The 26,238-nt window shown below is 37.2% G+C and overlaps 1 protein-coding gene across 1 annotated transcript in view; it reads right to left on the bottom strand.

Annotated features, from left to right (window-relative positions):
* XPR1 (xenotropic and polytropic retrovirus receptor 1) overlaps positions 1 to 26,238 on the bottom strand; it is a 226,736-nt gene that overhangs the window by 52,941 nt on the left and 147,557 nt on the right. The window contains exons 7-11 of the mRNA XM_047752002.1: positions 25,363 to 25,444; positions 13,763 to 13,953; positions 13,370 to 13,549; positions 5,777 to 5,948; positions 4,433 to 4,627 (exon numbers count right to left, since the gene is read on the bottom strand). Coding sequence (XP_047607958.1) covers positions 4,433 to 4,627; positions 5,777 to 5,948; positions 13,370 to 13,549; positions 13,763 to 13,953; positions 25,363 to 25,444 — 820 coding nt within the window. The remainder of the gene's footprint in view (positions 1 to 4,432; positions 4,628 to 5,776; positions 5,949 to 13,369; positions 13,550 to 13,762; positions 13,954 to 25,362; positions 25,445 to 26,238) is intronic.

Here is a 26,238-nt window from a genome sequence, read left to right as displayed (position 1 = left end):
ATTCATTTTATGTTCAATTCTTTACTCAGTATACTTTCAACTCTTTGCCTTCAACAAAGAAAACTTGATAGATCACAAAAAATAATTATTAATAACAGACTACTATACAATTTTTTGGCATATAAATCATTATTTGTTCAAAAAATTGAGTGACGCAGCAACAACAAAATTTCCATTCTCACTTATATAGCAATGTTAAAGTTTCTCAGGGTTTACTTATGTAAAAACTGAAAAATGGAAGTAGTAAGTAATATAAATTTATCTCACTAAAATATCACATTAAAATAAAAGTTCAATGGGAAAGATAAAATTTTTGACTAGAATTGCTTCATTTAAAAAATTAAATGATAGTGACTATCATGCTTTTATATTTACATTACCTAGCTAGACTTAGTAGAAACATTTAGCAATTTCATTTTAAAATACGAATTTTTTTTTTGTATTTTTTTTTTTTTATTTTCCCACTGTACCGCAAGGGGGTCAGGTTATCCTTACATGTATACATTACAACTACATTTTTCCCCCATCCTTTCTTCTGTTGCAACATGAGTATCTAGACAAAGTTCTCAATGCTATTCAGCAGGATCTCCTTGTAAATCTATTCTAAGTTGTGTCTGATAAGCCCAAGCTCCCGATCCCTCCCACTCCCTCCCCCTCCCATCAGGCAGCCACAAGTCTCTTCTCCAAGTCCATGATTTTCTTTTCTGAGGAGATGTTCATTTGTGCTGGATATTCGATTCCAGTTATAAGTGATATCATATGGTATTGGTCTTTGTCTTTCTGGCTCATTTCACTCGGTATGAGATTCTCTAGCTCCATCCATGTTGCTGCAAATGGCATTATGTCATTCTTTTTTATGGCTGAGTAGTATTCCATTGTGTATATAAACCACATCTTCCGAATCCAATCATCTGTCGATGGACATTTGGGTTGTTTCCATGTCCTGGCTATTGTGAATAGTGCTGCAATGAACATGCGGGTGCACGTGTCTCTTTTAAGTAGAGTTTTGTCCGGATAGATGCCCAAGAGTGGGATTGTGGGGTCATATGGAAGTTCTATGTATAGATTTCTAAGGTATCTCCAAACTGTTCTCCATAGTGGCTGTACCAGTTTACATTCCCACCAACAGTGTAGGAGGGTTCCCTTTAAAATATGAATATTTAGGAGTTCCCATTGTGGCTCAGCAGTTAACAAACCCAACTAACATCCATGAGGACGCAGGTTTGATCCCTGGCCTCGCTCAGTGGGTTAAAGATCTGGCGTTGCCATGAGCTGTGGTGTAGGTCACAGACATGGCTCGGATCCTGTGTTGCTGTGGGTCTGGTGTAGGCTGGCAGCTACAGCTCTGGTTCAACCGCTAGCCTGGGAACATCCATATGCCACGGGTGTGGCCCTAAAAAGACCCCCTCCAAAAAAAGGGTAAAATGTGAATATTTAAAGTTTATTGGAAACTGTTATTATTTAAAATTAAGATGAAAAATTTCAGACATAAACTTAAAAATGTCTGAGAAGTAATATAATTTAAAATAATAAAATGTAAAATGATAAAAGTTTTAAAAAGTTATAATGAATGGGTACATGAGCAAAAAAACACTACCCCAAATCACTGCTTCTAGAAATTATAGGAGCATTCACAGATAGAAAGAATATTGTTAGAATAATCATACTACCAAGGCAATCTATAGATTCAATGCAATCCCTATCAAAATACCAATGACATTTACCACAGACTAGAAAAATCACTCTAAAATTTGTATGGAAACACAAAAGACCCTCCCTCCAACCATGGACAAAACAATCTAGAGAAAGAAGAACAGAGTTGGAAGTAACAAACTCCCTGGTTTCAAACTATACTATAAAGCTTCAATAATCAAAGCAGTATGGTACTGGCACAAAAAAAAGAGACAAAGAGTTAATGGAAGAGAAGTGAGAACTCAGAAATAAACCCATGCAATTACGATCTATGACAAAGGAGGCAAGAATATACAATGGGGAAAAGACTGTCTCTTCAATAAATAGTGCGGGGAAAACTGGACAGCTATATGCAAAAGAATCAAATTGTACTACCTTTTTATATTATACACGAAAATAAACCCAAAATGAGTTAAAGATTTAAATATAAGACCTAAAACCATAAAACTCCTAAATGAAAACACAGTTATGTCAAGAGCATACTGCCTTTTTTAAAATGCACGTTTTCCAGGTGTAGTGCACCATAGGTGGCAACATAAATTAGTGCAGCCACCATGGAAGTTTTCAATTCCTCAAAAAATTAAAAATTTAGCTACCATACAATCCAGCAACTCCACTTCTGGGAATTTTCTAAGGAAAACAAAAGCACTAATTTGAAAAGATATATGCACCCCTGTGTTTACTGCAGCATCATTCACAATAGTTAAGGTATGGAAGCAACCTAAGTGCCCACTGGTAGATGAATGTATAAAGATGTCGTGTATATACACACAATGGAATGTTACTCAGCCACAAAAAAGAATGAGATCTTGCTATTTGCAACATGAATAAGCCTAGAGGGTATTATGCTAAGTGATATAAGTCAGATAGAGAAGGACAAATACTGTATGATTTCACTTATGTGTGGAATCTAAAAAACAAACAAAAAGAACAAATAAAACAAAACGGAAGCAGATTTATACATACAGGGAACAAACTGATGGTTGCCAGAGTGGAGTGGGGTTGGGAGTGAGTGAAGTAACTGAGGGAGATTAAAAGGTATAAACTTCCAGTTATAAAATAAATGGGTCACAGGGATATAATGTATAGCAGAGGGAATATAGTCAATAATATTATAGTTAAGAGTATTATAGTAACTTCAGACAGTAACTAGACCTATCATGATCACTTTACATTTTATAAAAATACTGAATCACTGTTGTACACCTGAAACTAATATAATATTGTAAATCAATTACACCTCAAGGGGGGAAAAAAAGAATAACTATCAGAACTCACTGGAAAGTATCAAAAGCAGGCAAAAAGCCTGAGCTTACTAAGAAAAAATGTTGACTAATAAACAATTATGAGTTCATGGCTTTTTGCCTGAGGGTGCTCCCAATATCCTCTTTCTATTCCAGTCTCTCTCTCTCTCTCTCTCTCTCTCTCTCTCTCTCTCTCACACACACACACACACACACACACACACACACACACACACACACAATCAGTCTTACTACCTCCATGACAGTCAGGATTGATGGAACAGGTGGAAATTTAGAGGGGGAACCGTTGAAGGTAGAGACTTGCAGAAAGGGTAAAATGCAAAATATGAGTACAAAATCGACAAAATCCCAGGTGACTGACAAGTAAGAATGTGCAGTGGAGAGTCTGAGGAGCTAGCCAAAAAGTAGGTGCAAGTGAAAGAGGAATTAAAAAAAAATTATGAGAGCTTTAGGCTGTATTTCCTTCATTGCAATACTTAAGTTAAATTATATCATTTAACAAGAGTACCTCCACAGTGGTAAAATTATTGGCTACATAATTAATATGACTGAATCAGAGAATCTACTGCAAAATGTGGAAGTATGTTGTAAAGTGTTCTGCTGGACCAAACTGCAAGCTTTATAAAAAACAACCATCCTGATTTTTCAAGACCATCAGACACACAGCAACAGTTCTAGAGCACTAGTTAAGGCTCCTAAACTAGTATCTTAAAAAAAAAAACCACGGAAGAAAAATTTTTTACCAAAGTATTTAAAAATAACTGCAATAATTTCAATTAGGACATTTCTTTATCACCCACAGATGAGAATGCACCCTCTAAGGTGTAGGCTGACACTGATTTAAACAGACAAAGAAGGAAGGCATTTTAGTAAAAGGAAGTAAGATCTTTGATTGACAGTTCTTGGAAAAAGGTTAAAAATTCAAAAGGAGTGACTGCATGTGGCTCAGAACCTAAAAGCCTTTTTCTCCACCCAACAGAAGAGCAGTCTCAAGTAATAACTGGTTGCCATGGAGATAAGAAACTAGAGAGATCAAAGAACTCAATTTGCAGTTAAATGGGCTGGAAACAATCCTTACTACTTGGTGAAGGAAAGAGATTAAAAATATACATGATTGCCACAGGGAATCTTTTTCACCTAGCATTTCTCAACCTCATTAATGAACAAAAAGTCTAAAAAACCAAATGAAAACCCAAAGTGTCTTGGACTGAGCTCATTAAACATAATTCAGAATTTCAGATGTTATCACAAATCCTTCCTATTCTGCATGATTTTGAATCTTTTTAATGGTACTTGTTAGTAAATATTGTAATGAGACTAAAATTGTGTTCAGGAACAAACTAGTATTACTGAGGGGACTAGAGCTTCAATGGGGAAAAAAAAGAAGACAAGTGGAAAGGTAACATAGAATAAGAAAGAGATTCACGTGGTGAAAATCTGGATTAAAAAAAAACCTTTTCGCAATCATAGAATACCTTTGTGCGTGCTGTAAAGGGCTGCAAACGTCACCATGAAGAAAGTCGTGGAGTATTTCCCAGCATTAACTAAATGAGGAAAGGCTCTCTTTGTGTCTCGGTATCTGCGCAGGCACTGGATAAAGCGAAGCCAAGCAGGAATGCACTGAACAATAGCCCGCACACCATATGAATATTTGTGGCAAATTTCTGGTTCTGTGAAGATTTCAAAGAAGAAAAGACTACAATTAAACAACTTGTTCACATCATTTAGTCATATATTGCAACCACTAGGAAATCCATAGAAGCAAGGAACCTGAGTTTCAGAATCACTTTTTTCTTTGCAGCTACTGTATTCTCAAACTTTTCAGTGGCTGTTAAACTGAAGAGAGAAAGTAAAATACACAGTGGGAACTTATGAAAATCTGCCTGCTCAGATTTCTATCTGTTCTAGAATCACCTTTGGAGTGCAGTAAAACTCTAAGACAATTAGAAGATGAGTATACTTATCAAAGAGAAAAAAAATTAGTAAGCTCTATAACCTGAAACATCAGGAAAACCTATAAATATCACTGTGACTCAAGTCAATTTTCTGAGCTCCAAACCACTATATTATACCCACTATACTCTGTTCATATTCTTGCTCTTTAAAGATAAAACAACCCCCTCCAAAAAAAAAAAAAAAACCAATGAACAGAGTTTGTATTTTTTAAAATGAGAAGAATGAAGTTGGTAAACCAATTTTCTTCAAATTTTGGAAATGTATCTTAGTGGCTCAACATACAACAGAGTTGTGATCTGCTCGCAATTGATGAAAATGTGTTGCTATTGGCTTCATTAACTTTTGTTAGTCAGATGTTACATAATCTGTCTAAATTTGGTCTTTGTCATTAAGGCAAAATTCCTTAATATCTTGAACACCTGGCATAAACTAAGAGTGAGGAAAAGAGCCAAAACAAACAAACAAACAAAAAAACAAGGTCTCCAGTAAGAATTAATAAACAATTTACAAAGACTTTCTCAAAGCACTTGATCTACCTCTAAATAACTGTAAAGCAATACTGTGATGGCAATTATTGACAGTAAAGCATCTGTGATATAATTACCAATGTACTAGAAGATTTTTCTAGTTTTAGAATTTTTTAAGTGTAAGTTATAAATCTCCTGGCAAATGAATGGCTAAAATTATAATACATAATTCAAGAGCCAAACTATATCAGATATAGAGATAGCTAAAAGAGTGCCAAGTACATTTAATTAAGTTTTTAATATTATTGGATGATCTTAAATTTCTCAGTTATCATTCCCAATATTTCTTGGTTTACATTGGCAGTTCGATAGTGTGGATGCACATTCATACCCTACCTTCTGAATCATTTGGCAAGAGGCCGCCACTTTCATCCCATTTGAGCTCAAAACTGTAGAAGCAGATCATATATTCCAGGTCCATGAGTATCACTGACAGGCTGTTCAGCTGATCGGCCAGCCAGAAATCAGCAAAGCCTACCTTATGGAAGGGGGCTGTAAATACTCGAAACTGGGAGAGAGGAAAAAAAATCAGAAAACAAAGAAACAAGAAAATTCAAATTAAATTTCTCTAATTCATGTCTGACACTGCTGCATGATTACTTTAGTTGATCAAATGGAAACTAATGAACCAACCACAAACATAGGGGGACCTGGCAATGGTGGCTAGATTGAGAATTAGTCAAGGGAATGTATAACTAAGAAAGGGTGGGGCAGGTGGAAGGCAAGAATAGCTATAGTTACAAAACAGAAAGCAGAGATTTTGGAAGCAATTAAGTAGAAAGCAGAGTGGCAAAAATGCATTGAGAGGACATTTAACATTAGGGTCTAAAATAAATTTGCTAAAGACCCATGTGCTATGACAATTTTTGGACTATTCTCCCATCTTAGCTAGCCTAACACAAAGCTCTTCTTTGCCTACAAAGGATATGAAGGGAAGGATGGTACCTCATGGGAAGCATATTTTATTCTCTGACCAAAGTCACTTTGATTTCACTAATGCCATGAGGATGACTGTATTTGTCTTGAAATTATACTACAAAAATCAGCACACATACCACTGTTATGAAAACAATAATAAATCAATTCAGGTTAAATGTACTGAGCACTAATCCATGTTGTGTATTTTTCTCATCGTGCATTTCTTATGATTCATTAACTATAACAATTCTATGAGCTAGGTATTATCCATATCCCCATTTTACAGAAGACCTGTAACCAAAATTCATCCTGACCACTCATGTGTGGAGCCTGTTTACTATTGCAAAGGGAAATTCTGGCACTGCAGAGAGAGGCATATACTAATCATCAGAAATAGGCTCAAATTTATAGATTGCCTTAAGAAGCCTTCAAGTGAAGTGAAGATGGAATGCAGGCAGCTTTCTTCCTCACCCTGCTAGGCCCTTTCTGTCTAACATAGTAAGAATGGACTCCTAAAACAAGGAATCCTGACTAAGTGACAGTTTTGAGAAAATGAGTCTAAATCTATAGCTCTCTCGGGATCTGGGTAAACTCATTTAATAGACATTCAGCCTGGGAGACTATGGCTCTTGACTCTCAGCCTTAGCTGGTTCTTTCTTTCTCTAAATAACTCCCTTGATTACTTCAGGGAGATAAATGGCTATATTATAAATCAACCCTGGGATCAACTATCTATGACAGGTATTGCCCTAGAGCTTTGGAAATTAAACCAGGGATCTACAAGACACAATATAGGCTTGAAGACATTATTTTCTGGAGCTAATATATTTTGAGTCTATGGCTCAGCTTTTGACGACTTGCTTATTACTCTTTCAATAAGTAAGGCAGGTAAGCTATATTGTTTGCAACCATAAGCTCCACACAGCAAACCTTTTTTTTTTTTTTTTTTTTTTTTTTGCAGGATGGGTTGGGGTAGGAGGTATTAAGAAAGTGAAACGTTAATCATTTACGCTCAAAGAGGTCCTGGTACAGTTTATACAATACTTTAAGAAACTCTAGGTGCAGAATGGATTCAGAGGATAACACAGTATATAACAGCAAAGGATCAGGAAGTCTAACTCAGTCTCTAGTCATAGACTTTTGTGAAACTGGTAGCCTAACTGCAAATTTTTCATTTCTCACTGACATGAGATAGAATACCACTACTCTCACAACCTGCCAAACTCAGCTCCCAAACCTGGCTATTATAGAAAACCTCCATAAGAGCAGAAGGTAAGAAGAGTGTATTAAATAAGAAACAAAGAGATAGATGGATGGACTATAAGAGGGAAGAAGTGACATAAAAAGGCAACTGGAGGAAGGGAAAATTTACAGAAGAGAGAAGATGAAAAAAGAAAAGAGTGGTATTTGTTGGTATAAGACAACTAATGAAGGAAAGTCTTTCATGCATTTAACAAAGGTTTATAAGTATTTATTTACTACAGGTCATGCATTGTGGAAATACTGAATAAATAAAACATGGCATGTACCCTCAAAGACCTATAATCTCTTTGGGCAATTGAACACATGAAGAAATGACAGCATCGTGTAGCACCTGCTATTACAGACAGGCATACAAAATACTCTGGAAATACAGGGAAGGGAGCAAGTAGTTTGGTCTGAGGTAGGACAAGTGGGGAAGAAAATAAACAGACCATACTTAACTACCTGATATTTACACACAGAATGCTCCTTCTTCCTTTCTTGTTCTGGCTAAGATCTTTCAATTTCTACCTTGTAATTTATGATGAAAACAATAACAGGGTGTTCCCATCCTGTTTCAGTGGAAATGAATCTGACTAGCATCCATAAGGATGCAGGTACAATCCCTGGACTGGCTCAGTGGGTTAGGGATCCAGCGTTGCCGTGAACTGTGGTGTAGGTCACAGACGCAGCTTGGATCTGGCGTTGCTGTGGCTGTGGTATAGGCCAGAGGCTACAGCTCTGATTTGACCCCTAGCCTGGAACCTCCATATGCCACAGGTGTGGCACTACAAAGACAAAAAACAAAACAAAACAAAAACCTAAAAAATGATAACAAATCACTGAGTAATAGTATTAAGAAAGCTAGAGACAATCTGGATACTTGATTATTTTACCCACTTACACAAAAAGTCACTAATAAATTGTTACAAAGAATATATGTTAATATCATTTTCTAAGTTAATATAGGTAAACAGTTAAGGAGATGAAGTCTTTTCTTTCTTTCTTTTTTCTTGGGCTGCTCCCACAGCATATGGGAGGTTCCCAGGCCAGGGGTCTAATTGGAGCTGTAGTTGCCAGCCTACGCCAGAGCCACAGCAACGCAGGATCCGAGCCGCATCTGTGACCCACACCACAGCGCACGGCAATGCTGGATCCTTAATCCACTGAGCAAGTGCAGAGATGGAACCTGCAACTTCATGGTTCTTAGTCGGATTCGTTAACCACTGAGTCACGACGGGAACTCCCAGGAGATGAAGTCTTAATTTCTACTATGGATAATCACATTCTTGCCAAATTTGATTTTTAAATTCCATTAGTTGATCCACTAGATCAAAGTTAAACATCTTAGATAAAGTAACTTTCAGGTCTAACTCTTAAATGGTAGCATTTAAGAAATAGATTATGGAGCCAGACCGCCTGTGCTCATAACCCATCTCCATTATATCTTTGCTATGTGATCTTATTTAACTTCTCTGAACCTAAGCTTCCTCACTTATAAAATGTGGATTAACAGCAGCTCCAACTTCATGGTTTATTAAAAGGATTAAGGAGTTCCCGTCGTGGCGCAGTGGTTAACGAATTCGACTAGGAAGCGCGGGTTCGGTCCCTGCCCTTGCTCAGTGGGTTGACGATCCGGCGTTGCCGTGAGCTGTGGTGTAGGTTGCAGACGAGGCTTGGATCCCGCGTTGCTGTGGCTCTGGCATAGGCCGGGGGCTACAGCTCCGATTGGACCCCTGGCCTGGGAACCTCCATATGCCGTGGGAGCGGCCCAAGAAATAGCAAAAAGACAAAAAAAAAAAAAAAGGATTAAATAAATTGACAACTTATAAAATGTCCAGAACAGTGCATTATTAAAAGAGAACATTTTTCTAATAATATTCTTATAATAGAGACACATAAAAATTTTAGTATACAACTATGGAAAGTATTAGAAAAAAGAAATACCCAAATAACATACCAAAGGACTCTAATTTTTAAAACTTCATGTAGCTTTCATAAGTTGATACTGTTGGTTAGACAATCTGAGGCATTTGTTCATGCTTTCTTTTTTTTTTCTTATGGCCACACCCATGGCATATGGAAGTTCCCAGACCAGGGACTGAATCCAAGTTGCAGCTGCGACCTATGCCACAGTGTGGCAACATCAGATCTTTAAGCCACAGCACCGGGCCAGGGACAGAACCCACAATACCACAGAGACAACCAGATGGATCCTTAATCCCCTGTGCCATAGTAGCAACTCTGTTTATGCTTGCTTGCTTGCTTTTTTTCTCCCTTTTTGGCCTCCCCATGGCATATAGAGTTTCAGGGCCAGGATCAGATGTGACCTAAGCTGCAGTTGCAACATATGCCACACCCGTGGCAACCTGGATCCTTTAACCTGCTGTGCTGAGGCAGGTACAGAACCTGCGTCCTGGCACTGCAGAGATGCCGCGCAGTCAGTGCCTATCACTATGGCCAAGTGACATATGTTCTTTTCCCACTTAAAAGTAAAGGAGGAATTCCCGCTGTGGCACAGTGGAAACGAATCTGACTAGGAATCATGAGGTTGCGGGCTTCGATCCCTGGCCTCACTCAGTAGGTTAAGGATCCGGCGTTGCCATAAGCTGTGGTGTAGGTTGCAGATGCGGCTCGGATCTGGCATTGCTGTGGCTCTTGTGCAGGCCGGCAGCAACAGCTCTGATTAGACCCCTAGTTTGGGAACCTCCATATGCCGAGGGTGCGGCCCTAAAAAGGCAAAAAGACCAAAAAAAAAAAAAAAAGAAAGAAAAAAGTAAAGGAAAAAGGAAATGCAGTTTACTTTAGGAGGAGGCTTTAAGTAAAGCTATATGAGAGAAATACAGGGTGGAATCACTTGTTAATTCACTAGAATAAGTCTAAGGGTAAGTTTTCTCAGTGAAATTTGAATTAAAATACATCAATAGGTCAATTAATATTAAAATAATCTATAAACAACATTTTTATTATTTACAATTATTATTACAAATGTAACAAACCACAACGCTTCTTTCTGTATTTCACTGCTTCTGACAGTATATTCTATTATTCTCTTATTTTTTCTTATATCATCACTGTTAACCAATTCCATCAAGTCCTCATTTATTAAGACACAGCAGATGCACAGATAAATTCTACTTAATGGGGAGTAATTATTCTTCTAATAAGAATAACTGGTCATGCATGAATCATAACTGCTTCCTATTTAAACAAAGAAGGATGCAGTGAAGAAATGCTCACTTAGCACATAATATACACAACTGTATTATTTTGCTACTGTAATGTTGCACTCAAATATGAGTTTTCTGAGACTTTCAAATCTCATTGGAAAATAACTTTATAGAGATTTCACAACAATTTAGGAAGGAACAATAGGTATTTATAATCTTTTTTTTTTTTTTTTGTCTTTTTAGAGCCGCACCTGTGGCATATAGAGATTCCCAGGCTAGGGGTTGAATTGGAGCTGCAGCTGCCGGCCTACACCACAGCACAGCAACACAAGATCCGAGGCACGTCTGTGACCTACACCACAGCTCACAGCAATGCTGGATCCTTAACCCAATGAGCGAGGCGAGGGATCAAACTGTGTCCTCATGGATACTAGTCAGATTTGCTTCACTGAGCCACGATGGGAACTCTCTAGGTACTTATAATCTTAAAGCTATTTCCTTGTAACCAGAATATTACATTTTTTATGCAAATAGCGTAGTTTTAGTAATACAGGGACAAATAATCTCCAAATAAGGTAATCTAATATTGCTGCACTAACTGGAAATGATTTTTTTTTTAGTATAAATTTCAAGACAGAAAAAAATGCCTTAAATTTTTCTTTCTTATAAAAAAAATCCTTAAAAAGCATGTTTTCTAGACAATGACAAGACACAAGACACATTAAGGGTAATGATATAACTTATGATTTACCAAAATACTCTTCTTCTTTTTACAGCTGTGCCTGCAGCATACGGAAGTTCACAGGCTAGGAGTTAATGGCAGCTGCAGCTGCAGGCCTATACCACAGCCACAGCAATGCTGGATCCAAGCTGCACCTGTAACCTACACTGCAGCTTGTGGCAACGCCGAATCCTTCACCCACTGAGCAAGACCAGGGATCAAACCCACATTCTCACAGAGACTATGTTGGGTTCTTAACCTGCTGAGCCACAATGGAAACTCGAATTTATCAAAATACACTTGAACATCTAAGTTCTACACTCAGAATTTAAACTCAAAATTAGGCCTAGTAGTGTTACTTAAAGGGAATGATTTGCTCTTTTACTTATTTATATTTAACAAAGTTGGTGGAAAAGAGGGAGACTCTCAATTTGTGATAACAATCCTAGTGGAAGAAATAAAAAATATAAATAAATGCACAACTTTGGGAAAAAAAACCAAGATTTTGGCCACTTTATTGTTTTGAGAGCAATAAGTACAAATTTATTTACCTATATTGGTAATAAATATTTACTTATATTGGAACATGGGTTGCTTTTAAATTTGTTGAGTGCTTACTATGTTTTTTTAATAGGAAAGTCATATTTTATGTGTTCTGATTTTAAAAATTTAGTTAATGTTATTTAGAGAGAGTATACTGCTAAGAACAACAACAAAATTCTGCTAATCCTAATGGGCATAAAAAAGGAAAAGAAATAAAAACTACTGTTTTCAAGGCACTATGTTTTATAAGGTGAAAAAAATGAGACAATAATTATTGGAATTCGGCAATTTTGTGGAGATTGGTCAATTTCATCGCTAATCTTTACTGTGAGTTGTAATTCATAATCTAAGAAATAATTACATGAAATTATCAATGATACTGATTTTCAAAATAACAGTTTGGTAAACTGGGGAGTAAGCAGAAGTTCCTTCCCAGGGCAATCTTTACAATACACTCAAAAACACAGCTACCATTTTTGAAGGATATTCTATATCCTTATGCTGAGATTGCTTGGTTTTGAGATCATTAATAGGTAAAGTGGAAGAAGAAATAGAATTATAAACAAGAACCAAAGTCAATTTTTCAAGTTAAGTTTAGTGATAAGACAAGATATTCCCACTGTTTTTAGAGAATCAATTCTTCATAAATTAAAAATGTTTTGATTGACCCCTTACAGCAATTTTGTTTTTGTTTTTTTAGGGCAGTACCTGCGGCACATGGAGATTCCCAGGCCAGGGGTCAAATGAGAGCTGTAGCTGCCGGCCTACGCCACAGCCACAGCAACGCCAGATCCGAGCCGCGTCTGCAAACCACAGCACAGCTCACGGCAATGCCGGATCCTTAACCCACTGAGCAAGGCCAGAATTGAACCTGCAACCTCAGGGTTCCTAGTCAGTTTCGTTTCCACCGCGCCATGACGGGAACTCCGCCTTATAGCAATTTAACAGGGAAATAATAGTTTTACCACTTTAAAAAAAAGGAAACAAAGTTCTACATGTTATCACAGCTGATTAAATAATCTGTAAAGTATTATGAATTATTATTATGACTAAATGAATTATATTAATTTGCAAAATCATTTCAATATCTGGAGTTCATACCCCATTTTAGGAGAAATAAGCACAAGTGCTTTTCCCAGGGTCACTGTGCTGCCCAGCATCAGGTGTACCAGTCACACTGTGTTCTTTGTCCCTACAGCTGGGGTACCACTCATTCAGACTACAATGTGAACATGCCTTCTGGAGTTGTGCAATACAGAAGCTTTGGTATCATTCTGGAGGAAGCCAATGACTAATATGCTACCCTACAAATGATACACAAATTTTTGGACTTACCAGCAGTTTAAGCAGCCAAAACCGGGATTTGTAATAGAAAGTTTTGGTGGGGTTGATGAGAAAGAAAACCATAAATCCATAAAGGACAAGTGGGTATACATATGTGGGGATGATGCTAATTGGAGCAAAGAAGCATGCCAGAAGGCTCAGGCACCACAATATCCCAAGGAATCCAGCAATCTGATAAAGGATGGGAAAGACAAAAAGAAAGAAAATTATTTTTATTTTTACCATTACTCAGAAATATCTTTAATAAAACAAAGGTAAGAAAAATGTTTAACTATGAAGTCAATTAATCCTCTTCAAAGAGAAAACAGACTTTAGCACCAACTAAACCAGCTATATAGCTACTGCAAACAATATTCATGGGACTTTATGTCTTGCTTTGATTACCTCAAAGAGATGCTGATGAGACAAATTGCTTCTCGGATTAAGTTCAAAGATGAGCACATGATTTACTCCAGCCTGTCTCCAACCATATGTGTTGATGCCCAGTAGAAAAAGGAATTCAATCAGAAGAAAGCCACCCCGATAGATTCTTATCAAGGGCCATATACTTCTATCTGTTTCAAGTTTAAATACAGCTGAAAGAATATCAATTGATTAGTTAGAAAATCCATAATGTCTCCTTTTTCTTTTCTCTTAATTCTCAATGATATAGCCCTTGCATAGGGATTTTTAATAAATAAGTCCTAAATCTAGGTTATCTCAAGAGCCTGATAAACTTGCTTTGAGGTTCTTCCTCTTCTTCAGCTCACTCTGCAAAATTCCCCCAGAATAATTTTCCTAAAATTTGACTTACTGCATACTAGCCCATGGTGAAGTACTTTAAAACTATTAGATCACTTCTGCCAGCTGGGAATTTCTGGCATGACACAACTTCTTTGGCTTTGTTTTGTCCATTATTAAACTGGATATAGTAATGCCGACCTCACAGAGCTGCTATGAAAATTAAAATAGTATACATGAAAGCAATGTGAAAACTGAAATGTTTTCACATTTAACAACAGTTAGTGTTTATAGAATGCTTACTATGTACTTAGGCTTGTTCTCAGTATTTTTACATATAACAATTCATCTAATCTTCACAGTGGTTCTGTGAGTTAAAAACTATTACCTTCATTTGATTAATGAGGAATCTACAGCACAGAGAGGTTAAGTAATTTGCTTAGTGTTACCAAGCTAGTATAGGGCAGAGTCAAGATTTTTAACTCAGACAGTTTCGCTCCAAAGCCCACACTCCTAATTACCACATTCAATTGCCCATATGCCCATACAAATGTTCAGTATCACTATTATCATATAGCTCTCCAATAATTAAAACATTTAAACACTTTAGTCTCACAATTCAAGTTCTTTACAATCTGATCTCTTAACTCACTTTTCTCACTTACCTTATAGTGCTCCTAAATTAATTCTTATCTCCTGATAGATTTTACTATCCTTCTAACAAGTTTGCTTTTCACAATTGCATATGTTACTTCCTGTACCTAAAGTGGCCTTGCTCTTTCTTTTGACCAAGTCCACTTCTACTTATTTAAGAGCCAGATCCTCATCTGTTTATAAATTCATTGAATCAATAAGTTTCATTTTGAGTCTACTATGTGCCAAGCATTTCAATTTGGCTACCAATTTCTCAATTTTCCAAATAACTATTAAACTTACTATTAGTACTACTCATTTGAAATTTAATTATATATTTTATACATTTAATTTAAAGATTATTATTTAATCTTTGTATTCTCTATAGTACATGACATATTTAATAATTTTAAAATAACATGGCAGGGGTTCCCTTGTGGCTCAGTGGGTTAAGGAACCAGCACTGCTACTGCTGTGGATCACAACCAATCTCTGGCCTGGGAACTTCTTTTTTGTCTTTTTGCCATTTCTTGGGCTGCTCTCGCAGCATATGGAGTTTCCCAGGCTAGGGGTCTTATTGGAGCTGTAGCCGCTGGCCTATGCCACAGCCACAGCCACGCCAGATCCAAGCTGCGTCTGCAACCTACATCACAGCTCACGGCAACGCCAGACCCTAAACCCACTGAGCAAGGCCAGCGATTGAACCTGCAACTTCATGGTTCCTAGTCGGATTCGTTATCCACTGCACCACAACGGGAACTCCCATGGCCTGGGAACTTCTGCATGCCACGAATGTGGCCAAAATATTAAAACAATTAAAAAATAAAAATAACAGGGTAGAGAAAGCCTCTGCTTTGGAGTCAAATACTACAGACCTATCTTTACACAAATTCTAGCTTTACTAGGGCAAATTATTTAATTTTTCTAAGTCTCAGTTTCCTTCTTGGTCAATGGGGATACTATCTATTCTCATAAATTTGTTAAGATTAAATCTGAACAACATATATTAAACGCCTAAAACAATCTTTGGCCCATTCTGAGTATTTAATTTCCAGTTTCTTTTTCCTTTTACTTGATGAAAATTCATTTTTTTTCATCAATTTGACAAATATTTATTAGGTGCCTACTATGTGTGACATCATTCTAAAAGCTGGAGATTCAGTAATGAACAACAGACAAAATACCTGTTTTCAGGAAACTTCTATTCTGTATAATGTCAGACAGTGACATAAGGGTTTCCAAGGGAAAAAAAGGTAAGCGGATAAAGAATGTTAGGTGTTATTTTGGGTAGGATGGTCAAGAAGACCTCTCGAAAGATGACATTTACAGAGACCTTAACAAAACAGACTGAATCGTATGCATATCTGGAGGAATAGGGCTCCAAGGAGAGGGAAAGTAAAAACGGCCCTAAAAGGCAGGTATGAGCTTCGTGTAGTTTAAGAACAGGAAGAAGCCCAGGGCCACTACAAATGGAATGAATGAGAGGTAAAGGGGCAAAATGTTATCTAGAGGCAGATTAGGTAGGACTTGGTAGTACTATGTCAAAACTTAAGCTTTTACTCACGTATATGAAGCCAATAAAAGGTTTTGCACATAAGTAATACAACCAGACTACTAATTTTTTTTTGTCTTTTTTTGCTATTTCTTGGGCCACTCCTGCGGCATATGGAGGTTCCCAGGCTAGGGGTCTAATCGGAGCTGTGGCCACCAGCCTACGCCAGAGCCACAGCAACGCGGGATCCAAGCCGCGTCTGCAACCTACACCACAGCTCACGGCAACGCCGGATCGTTAACCCACTGAGCAAGGGCAGGGACCGAACCCGCAACCTCATGGTTCCTAGTAGGATTTGTTAACCACTGCTCCACGACGGAAACTCCCAGACTACTAATTTTAAGGGGCTGCTCTAGCTGTCATATGAAGAACATATTGCAAAGGAACAAGTATGGTAGGAAAAAAATTAGGAGGCTAAACATTTTTAAAAAATACATACATATGGTTGTAAATCCAGATTCTCAAGCAAAGACCAGAGATACGACACAACAGTCAGAAACAAAAATAATAAATATAAATCCCAAAGAATATATAATAAAACTACTAGAGCTAATAAATTCAGCAAAGTTGCAGAGTACAAGATCAATATACAAAATTCACAAAATTCTTTTTATACACCAGCAATGAACAACATAAAATGAAATGAAGGAAATAATTCAAATTACAATAGCAAACAAAAGAAAAAACACCAAGGAATAAATTTAATCAAAGGTGACAAGACTTGTACATTGAAAAGTACAAAACACTGCTGAAAGCAATTCCATGTTCATGTACTTGAAGACTTCATATTATTAAAATGGCTGTGCTATTCAAAACATTCTACAGGTTTAATATAATCCATATCAAAATTCTGATGGTCTTTTTTTTTTTTTTTTGCAGAAATGAAAAAATCGATACCTAAATTCATATGGAATTGCTAAAGGCCCCAGACAGTAAAAACAACATTGAAAAATAGAAGAACAAAGTTGGAGGACTCATAATTCATTATTTCAAATTTTACTACAATAAAACAGTATGGTACTAGAGTAAAAAAAAAAAACAAATGGAATAGATTGAGAATTCAGAAATATATTTATACATCTATGGTTGATTTTCAATAACAGCATCAAGACCACTCAATGAAAAAGAAAATTCTCTTCAACAAATAAATGGTGCTGAGACAACTGGACATCCATAGGCAAAAGAATGAAGTTGAACCCATTCCTCATACCATATACAAAAAGTAGTTCAAAATGGATCAATAAGCCAAATATAAAAGCTAAAACCACAAAATCCTTAGAAAAAAATATAAGGGTATATCTTCAGGACCTTGTATTTGGCAATGGATTCTTACATATGACACCAAAAACATAACAACAATAAAAGTAGATAAAATGGACCTCAACAAAATTAAAAACTTTTGTGCATCAAAGGACATTATCAAAAGAAGTAAAAAAAAAAATCTAACGAATGAGAGAAAATACTTGCAAATCATGTACTGATTACGGGTCTAGTGTCCAGGATATATAAAAAAATCTCTTAACATAACAATAAGAAGACAATTAAAAAATTGGGCAAAGGACGTGGATAGACATTTTTTCAAAGAAAACATACACATAGCCAATAAGCATGCTCAATATCATTAGTCATTAGAAAAATGCAAATCAAGACTATAACAAGATACTACTTCACACCAACTAGGATGGCTACAATTTTAAAAAAAGAGGAAAGAAATCACAAATGTTGATGAGAATATGGAGAAAATGGAAAAATCTTAAAATGGTGGGAAGAGAATATGGTGCAGCCTCTGTGGAAAACAATTTGATGGTACCTCAGAAAGTTAAAAAGAATTATCATATAACTGAGCAATTCTACTCACAGGCATGTATCTGAAAGAATTGAGAACAAGTATCTAAACAAATCCAAGTATATGTATGTTCATAGAAGCAAAATTCCTATTAGCTAAAAGGCAGGAACAACCCAGCATAATACATATTTGGTTTTGGTAGATATTGCCAAACAATTCTTCAAAGTACTATGCCCATTTCCACTCATTCACTTTAATATCTTCATGGTATCCCACTCTAAGGGTAATATCATTTATTTTCAAAAAATAGTTCCTAATTGACAGACATCTGAAAGGTTTCTAGGATTTTTACTATTATAAACAAAATGGCAGTGAATATCCTCCTTTCATATATGTCTTTGCACCCATGCACAAGTTGTTTGTAGGGTAAATTTCTAGAAATAAAATTGCTTAATTAAAGTGATTACAGGAGTTCCCGTCGTGGCGCAGTGGTTAACAAATCCGACTAGGAACCATGGGGTTGTGGGTTCGGTCCCTGCCCTTGCTCAGTGGGTTGACGATCCAGCGTTGCCGTGAGCTGTGGTGCAGGTTGCAGACGCGGCTTGGATCACGCGTTGCTGTGGCTCTGGTGTAGGCTGGTGGCTACGGCTCCGATTAGACCCCTAGCCTGGGAACCTCCATATGCCGCAGGAACGGCCCAAGAAATAGCAAAAAAACAAAACAAACAAACAAACAAAGTGATTACATAAAAATTTTAATATATGGAGTTCCCATTGTGGCGCAGCAGAAATGAATCCAACTAGGAACCATGAGGTTTCGGGTTTGATCCCTGGCCTCGCTCAGTGGGTTAACGATCAGGCGTTGCTGTGAGCTGTGGTGTAGGTTGCAGGCGTGGCTTGGATCTGACGTTGCTGTGGCTCTGGCATAGGTCAGCAGCAACAGCTCCGATTGGACCCCTGGCCTGGGAACCTCCATATACTGCAAGTGTGGCCCTAAAAAGGAAAAAAAGACAAAAAAAAAATTTAATATACACTACCAAATTATCCTCTAAAGAGACTGAAACAACTAATAATACTCACTACTAATGTATGAGTACCTGCTATTTCTCATTCTTATATGCACTTTAAATGGCCAAACTCTTTGTCAACCCAAAAAGTGAAATATGACATATTGTAATTATATTAGTATAGGTTACTAGGAAACTCTAAGAACAAGTTTTTAAAAATCTACACAGGAAACCTTTTCATCGTCACAATGCTAAATATCTGGAATATGTGAATTTCAGAGAAATTATTAAAAATTAAGTCATGTCCCCTTGAGAAACCACAGCAATTATGCGCATTTTTTATGTGAATGTTTGAAAAAAGGAATCATGCTTGTACATGCTTTACTATTGCTGTGTTTCTCTCTCAATTCTCAACTCTGTTATCTTTATGCAACTGCTGGGAGATAAATAAAGATAGACAGTTGGCTTTAACTATATTTACCCTACCTCCCCTCATAGACACACCAAGATCAAACAAAGAAGGGTTCCAAGAACATAAATGCACAACATTAAATGCATAAATAGTATACTTTAGCAAATAAATCAGACTGTCTCACAAAACATAAGATATATATATATACACGAACGGAAATAAAACCCCAACCTTGTCCCTGAATTTAGGAAAATTTCAATTCATTCACAGAAAAAGAATGGAATTTGTCTATCAATTCTCCTGTCTTATTTAATGATGGTGATGATGCTCACCACCATGAGCACCACCATGCTCATCTTGAAAATAAATGAAAAAATTCCACACACAGACAAGGAAGGTTTTTCCTACATAAAGAACAATATCCATCATATATGCCACATCCTTTATATTGATGTACTCCACACCTATAAACACATTTCACTTACACTTTTTTTCTTTTTCTTTTCTAGGGTTGCACTCGCAGCATATGGAGGTTTCCAGGCTAGGGGTCTAACTGGAGCTATAGCTGCTGGCCTACGCCAGAGCCACAGCAATGCAGGATCCGAGCTGCATGTGCAACCTATACCACAGCTCACAGCAATGCCGGATCCTTAACCCACTGAGCAAGGCCAGGGATCGAACTCACAACCTCATGGTTCCTAGTTGGATTCGTTAACCACTGAGTCACGATGGGAACTCCCAATGAGTGTTTTTTAAATTCTTTTTTTTTTTGCCTTTTAGGGCTACACTGGCAGCATTGGAGGTTCGCAGGCTAGGGGACAAAATGGAGCTACAGCTGCTGGCCTACACCACAGCCACAGTGATGCAGGATCCTTAACCCACTGAGAGAGGCCAGGGATCAAACCTTCAACCTTATGGTTGCTAGTTGGATTAGTTTCCTCTGCACCACAATGGGAACTCCTACTTACACTTCTTAGCTGTTATCTATGAACTGGTCTCAAGCTATATTTTCACTCTTATCCTCTAATACTCTCCTTCGCCTTAGGTGAATTTATCACTTCTCTCCCACATAAGCCACTCTCTTCTCCTATACCCTACCCTCTAGCCCAGCTAACTAAATATCTGCTCACATGTCTCTTTCTCTCTCTTTTTAAAACTGAAGTATAGTTCATTTAGTCTTGTGTTAGTTTCAGGTGTACAGCAAAGGGATTAATTTATACATATATATATTTTTAGATTCTTTTCTCTTATAGGTTTTTATAAAATATTGAATATAATTCCTTGTGGTGTAGAGTAGGTCCTTGTTGGTTATCTATTCTATATATAGTAGAATATATATATATGTTAATCCCAAACTCTTAATTTGTTTCCTCCCTCTCCCTTCCCCTTTGATAACCATATATTTGTTTTCTATGTCTCAGGTTTATTTCTGTTTTATATGTAAGTTCATTTGTATCATTTTTTAAATTCCACATATAAGCGATATCATATGTTAGCTTGTCTTTCTCTGACTTCACTTAGTATGATCATCTCTAGGTCCACCCACGCTTCTGCAAATGGCATTATTCCATTCTTTTTTTAATTTTTTATTTATTTTTTTGTCTTTTTGCCTTTTTGCCTTTTCTAGGGCCACTCCCGTGGCATATGGAGGTTCCCAGGCTAGGGGTCTAATCGGAGCTATAGCCGCTGGCCTACACCAGAGCCACAGCAACACGGGATCCGAGCTGCGTCTGCAACCTACACCACAGCTCATGGCAATGCCGGATCTTTAACCCACTGAGCAAGGCCAGGGATCGAACCCACAACCTCATGGTTCCTAGTCGGATTCGTTATCCACTGAGCCACGACAGAAACTCCCATTCCTTTTTTTTAATGGCTGAATAATATCCCGTTGTATAAATATACCACATTCTTCTTTATCTATTTGTCTGTTAATGGTCATTTAGATTGTTTCCATGTCTAGGCTATTGTGAATAGTGCTGCAATAAACACTGGGGTGCAAATATCTTTTTGAATTACAGCGTTCTCTGGATCTATACCCAGAAATGGGATTGCAGGATCCCTAATAAACTCAGATGCTTTTGCACAGCAAAGGAAACTATAACAAAATGAAAAGGTGACTTGCAGAATGGGAGAAGATATTTGCGAATGATGGGACTGCAAGGGATTAATCTCCAAAATATATAAACAGCTCATACAGCTCAATACCAAAAAAACAAAACAACCCAATCAAAAAATAGGTAGAAGATCTAAATAGACATTTCTCCAAAGAAGACATACAGGTGATCAAAAAGCACATGAAAAGATGTTCAACATCACTAATTATTAGAGAAAAGCAAATAAAAATGACAATGAGGTACTACCACCTCATACCAGTCACCAGACCTCACACCAGGTCATCATTAAAAGTCTACAAGGAGCTCCCACTGTGGTATAATGGGATGGGTGGCATTTCTGGAGTTCTGGGATACAGGTTTAATCCCCTGGCCAGGCACAGAGGGTTAAGGATCTGGTGTTGCCACAGCTGCAGCATAGGTTATGACAGAGGCTTGGATCCAATTCCTGGGCTTGCCCAGTGGCTTAAGGATCCAGCAGTACTGTGAGCTGTGGTGTAGGTCGTGGACTTGGCTCAGATCTAGCGTTGCTGTGGCTGTGGTGCAGGCTGGCAGCTGCAGCTACAATTCGATTCCTAGCCTGAGAACTTCCATATGTCGTGGCTATGGCCTTAAAAAGAAAAAAAAAAAAAAAAAGCCTACAAATAACAAATGCTAGAGAGGGTGGGGAGAAGAGAACCCTCCTACACTGCTGGTGGGAATGTAAATTGGTACAGCTACTATGGAAAATAGTATGGCAGTTTCTTAAACTAAAAACAGAACTACCACATGATTCTGAAATCCCACTCTTGGAATGCCTTTCATTCCATCAACATCCAGTATAAATGCCATTTCTTCCATAAAGTCTTCCCTAACGCTCTCATTTGAAAGTAATCACTTGTTCCCTTGACCTGCTTAGAGAACACTTTCTATTTTGTAGTGTATTATGTTGTTTAATACAGCTTAACTTCCCTGGCATAACAATAAGCTTCATAAGGAAAGGAATTCTCTTATCTCTCTTAAGATTCAAGATATCAAGCATAATCATGGACACATAAAATTTACTTCTTGAATGAATGAATTCTAATACAACACTGAATGTTGAAGTTAATACCTTTATTAATTCCTCATTTGACAGATGAGGAAATTGTTTCAGGGAAGTGAGGTTAAGTCCTTAAAGCCAAAACAATTAATGAACTGCTGAATACAACCCTTACAGGTTGCAGTGATAACACTGCTTTAAGCACATATAAAAGAAGAACTCAAATCAATAACCTAACCCTACAACCCAAGAAATGAGAAAAATAAAGAAAAACTAATTCCAAAACAAACAAACCAACCAAAAAAACCTGTTGAGCTGGGACCCATGTAAAGCCTTTTGAAGAGAAGTCAGTGTTTTTCCAAAACATCTAGCTTGATAATCTAGGGCTAGGTTTTTTGTTTTTTTTTTTTAACCATAGTGTTTCTATGCATTCTATATAAATAAACTGCATTCACCTCTAAAGATGTAGAACCAGATTAAAATACAATAATAAATTATACTAATATTAAATTATGAGCTTAGAGTAGACACTGATTATAACTTTTAGTAAAATTAGTGGGGAGGAGAACTCTAAAAATACAAATGAAAACAAATGGTTAATATGTAACATTCATACACACTACTTAAAAGTCATTACAACTTGGGTTATAATTTCATAATATTTAATTTGACAATCTTAATTAAGAATGTTTATGAGGAATAATGAGTTCAGTTAATTATTTCTTGAACATCTGTTGTATGTCTGGCATTACGTTAGGAATTTGAAATACAAAAATGAAAAATACAAAGTCCCTATGATCGAGATTGGTAAGTGTGACAGTGATATAGAAAACTTACTTTAAGGACTATTTGCCCTTAAAGTAAAAGTCGCCATATGCAAGAATCTTTGAGTTTTGTGTTTGTCTTTTTGCTGTTTGTGTTTTCTGTGTAGCATTTAATTTCATCTCTGTCCTTCTCTTCCATTCATTCAAACTTGAACCAATATTTCTGGAAACTGTACTTATTCAAGGCAATGTTCTAGGTACTACAGCTACAATGGTGAACAGAAGAGACAGAAGTTCAGGCATCAGGGAACTTACATTCCACTGGTAAAGAAGATAATTAGAAAAATAAATATGGAATATTATGTCATGTAAGCACAAGTGCTCCAATGAAAACTAATGTAGACCAAAGGGCTAGAACAGGCTATTTTAGGGTAGGGAAGGCCTTAACAAGGATGTGGCATTTGAATAGAGGCTATATGAAGTGAAGGAGTAAGCCAAATAGACATCCTGGAAAAGGGCCTTTTAGGCAATTGAAAAGGGTTATAGATGGGAATGAACTCGGTGTGTTCAAGGAATAGTAACCACACAAACAGGTAAGATCTTATATGCCATAGTAGGGACTTTCAATTTTATTATAAGAGAAGCCATTTAACAGATTTTGAAGAGAAGACTGACATTATCTAATTTGCACTAATAAAAAAAGAGACACTGGTAGCTATAAGGAGGCAGGAGTGGCTATATGGAACCAATTTCAGAAGGCTGTGGCAGTATCCTATGCAAAAAATGGTTGCTTAGACAAGGAGGGCACTGGTGCAGGTTGTCAGATTTGGAACGTATTCTGAAGACAGAGCAATAGGATTTGCTCATGAATTGGAGACGAGGTATGAGGGAAAAGAGAGGATAAAAAGTTTTTGTCCTGAGAAATGAGAGGTAACGCTACATGGGAAGAGAAAGCATGTTTAGGAGCAAAAAATTTGTCCATCCATGTAAGTTTGAGGAGCATATTAGACATCTAAGTAATTAAGTAGATATTATTCAGAGAAAAGAGTACATACACTTGGAAGTCATTAGCATATAGATGGAATTTATAGCCATAGGCTTGAATAAGATTGCCTAGGTAGGAAATGAATGTAGACAGAGATTTAAGGACATACTCCTTAATATTTAGATGCCAAAAGAAAAGAATATCTAGCAAAGGAAAGTGGGGAAGAACTGCCAGTAAATTTTAATAAGAAACCAGCAGAGTGTGGTTTCCCAGCAAAACCAACAGTTTCAAGAAGTAGTGATCTACAATGTCAGATGCTGCTGAGGGGTATGTCAAATTGTTAGATGGTTTGGTAGAATTATGTTTCCCTTGTTTTTATATCATTTCTTGTCTCCAGCAATTCCTCCTATCTCTTTATAATTTTCAACTTCTATACAATAGAGTATTAGATAGCCAAGTTGCTTATAAGTTAATTGTAAATAGGTTCTGGAAAGGATGTGAGAGAGTCTCAGAAATGCAAAGAAAATGAGCTTAGTATAAAAACTTTGTGGTATCTTATTTACTCAAGGAAGATGAGGTTCTTGATAACGGAACACTGAAAACAATGGAGAATAATAAGTCATAAACTAGCAATGTTTAAAGGGATACCTATACCTAAAGGGAAAAACAAAATAAAACAACCAATTAACACAGCTCTCCCCATCCATTACTTAAAAAAACAAAAAACTTCGCCCTGACACATTTCTCTTTCAATAGTTTTGGTTAGTAGTAGCTTTGGTAGTGGGACAGAATATGACATAAGTGGATTAGTAAGAATAATTTAATTTGAAATAAAAATAATCATGGAGTTCCCTGGTGGCTCTGTGTATTAAGGATTCAGTGTTGTCTTGCTGTGGCTCAGGTCATTGCTGTGGCGTGGGTCAGATCCCTGGCCTGGAACTTCTGCATGCACTGGGTACAGCTAAATAAATAAATAATATAAATTACTTACCGGCAAGCACAAGGGTAATATTCAGTACAATGAATATTCCACAAAAAAGGCCAACTCTAAAAGTAGTCCATGCTGGTGCAGGCTGTGGAGAGAAAAACAGCATTGTGAGTAAAGGGCAAAATATTGAATACATTTAAGTATCTGGTATAATATATTAGAACTATAAGCCTCAAAGTTCTACCATGAAAACAAAAATATGTTATGATCAGAATGCTTATAAATCTGAACAAGAGAATCATCCTCCATCATCCTATAATACTAGAATTGAGTATTATGGGATAAATAAAGAAAACTGGGAGTGGGATCAAGATGGTGGAAGAGCAAGACATGGTGCTCACCTTCTCCCACAAACACACACACACACACACACACACACACACACACAAGACATCTACGTGTAGAACATAGAACATCTACTGATCGTTGGCAGAAAATCTTAAATTCCCAAGAGGACAGGAAACCCTCCACATAACTGGGTAGAACAAAAGGGAAAAAACAAGAGAGAGAAGGGACGAAAAAAAGGGAACTGAAATAGAACCAGCACTCCTGAGAGGGAGCTGTGAAAGAGGAAAAGAACCCGCACCCTGGGAGGCCACTTAACTGACAGGGAGATCAGCTGAGAGGGAGGGACCTCAGAGCCTTGAGTAAAGTGCAACAGCTGGACTGAGGAGGGCAAAGCAGAGAGACAGCCTCACAGACCATAGGTACAACCGCCCCCAGACACCACAGCCTGAGACACTTGGGTGGTGGCTGGGTGCAGAGATTCAGGCTTCGGAGGATAGCTCTGGGGATGGGACTAGGGTTGACTGTGTGGAGACAGCGTAAGGGCATAGGGAGCAGTGTGACATGGGCTGCAGAGTGGAATGCCACAGCTGA

The sequence above is a fragment of the Phacochoerus africanus genome, chromosome 11 (assembly GCF_016906955.1).
Source record: "Phacochoerus africanus isolate WHEZ1 chromosome 11, ROS_Pafr_v1, whole genome shotgun sequence".
NCBI classification, from domain to species: domain Eukaryota; kingdom Metazoa; phylum Chordata; class Mammalia; order Artiodactyla; family Suidae; genus Phacochoerus; species Phacochoerus africanus.
Note: the sequence above shows the minus strand (reverse complement) of the source record. Positions and strands in the feature narration are given on the sequence as shown.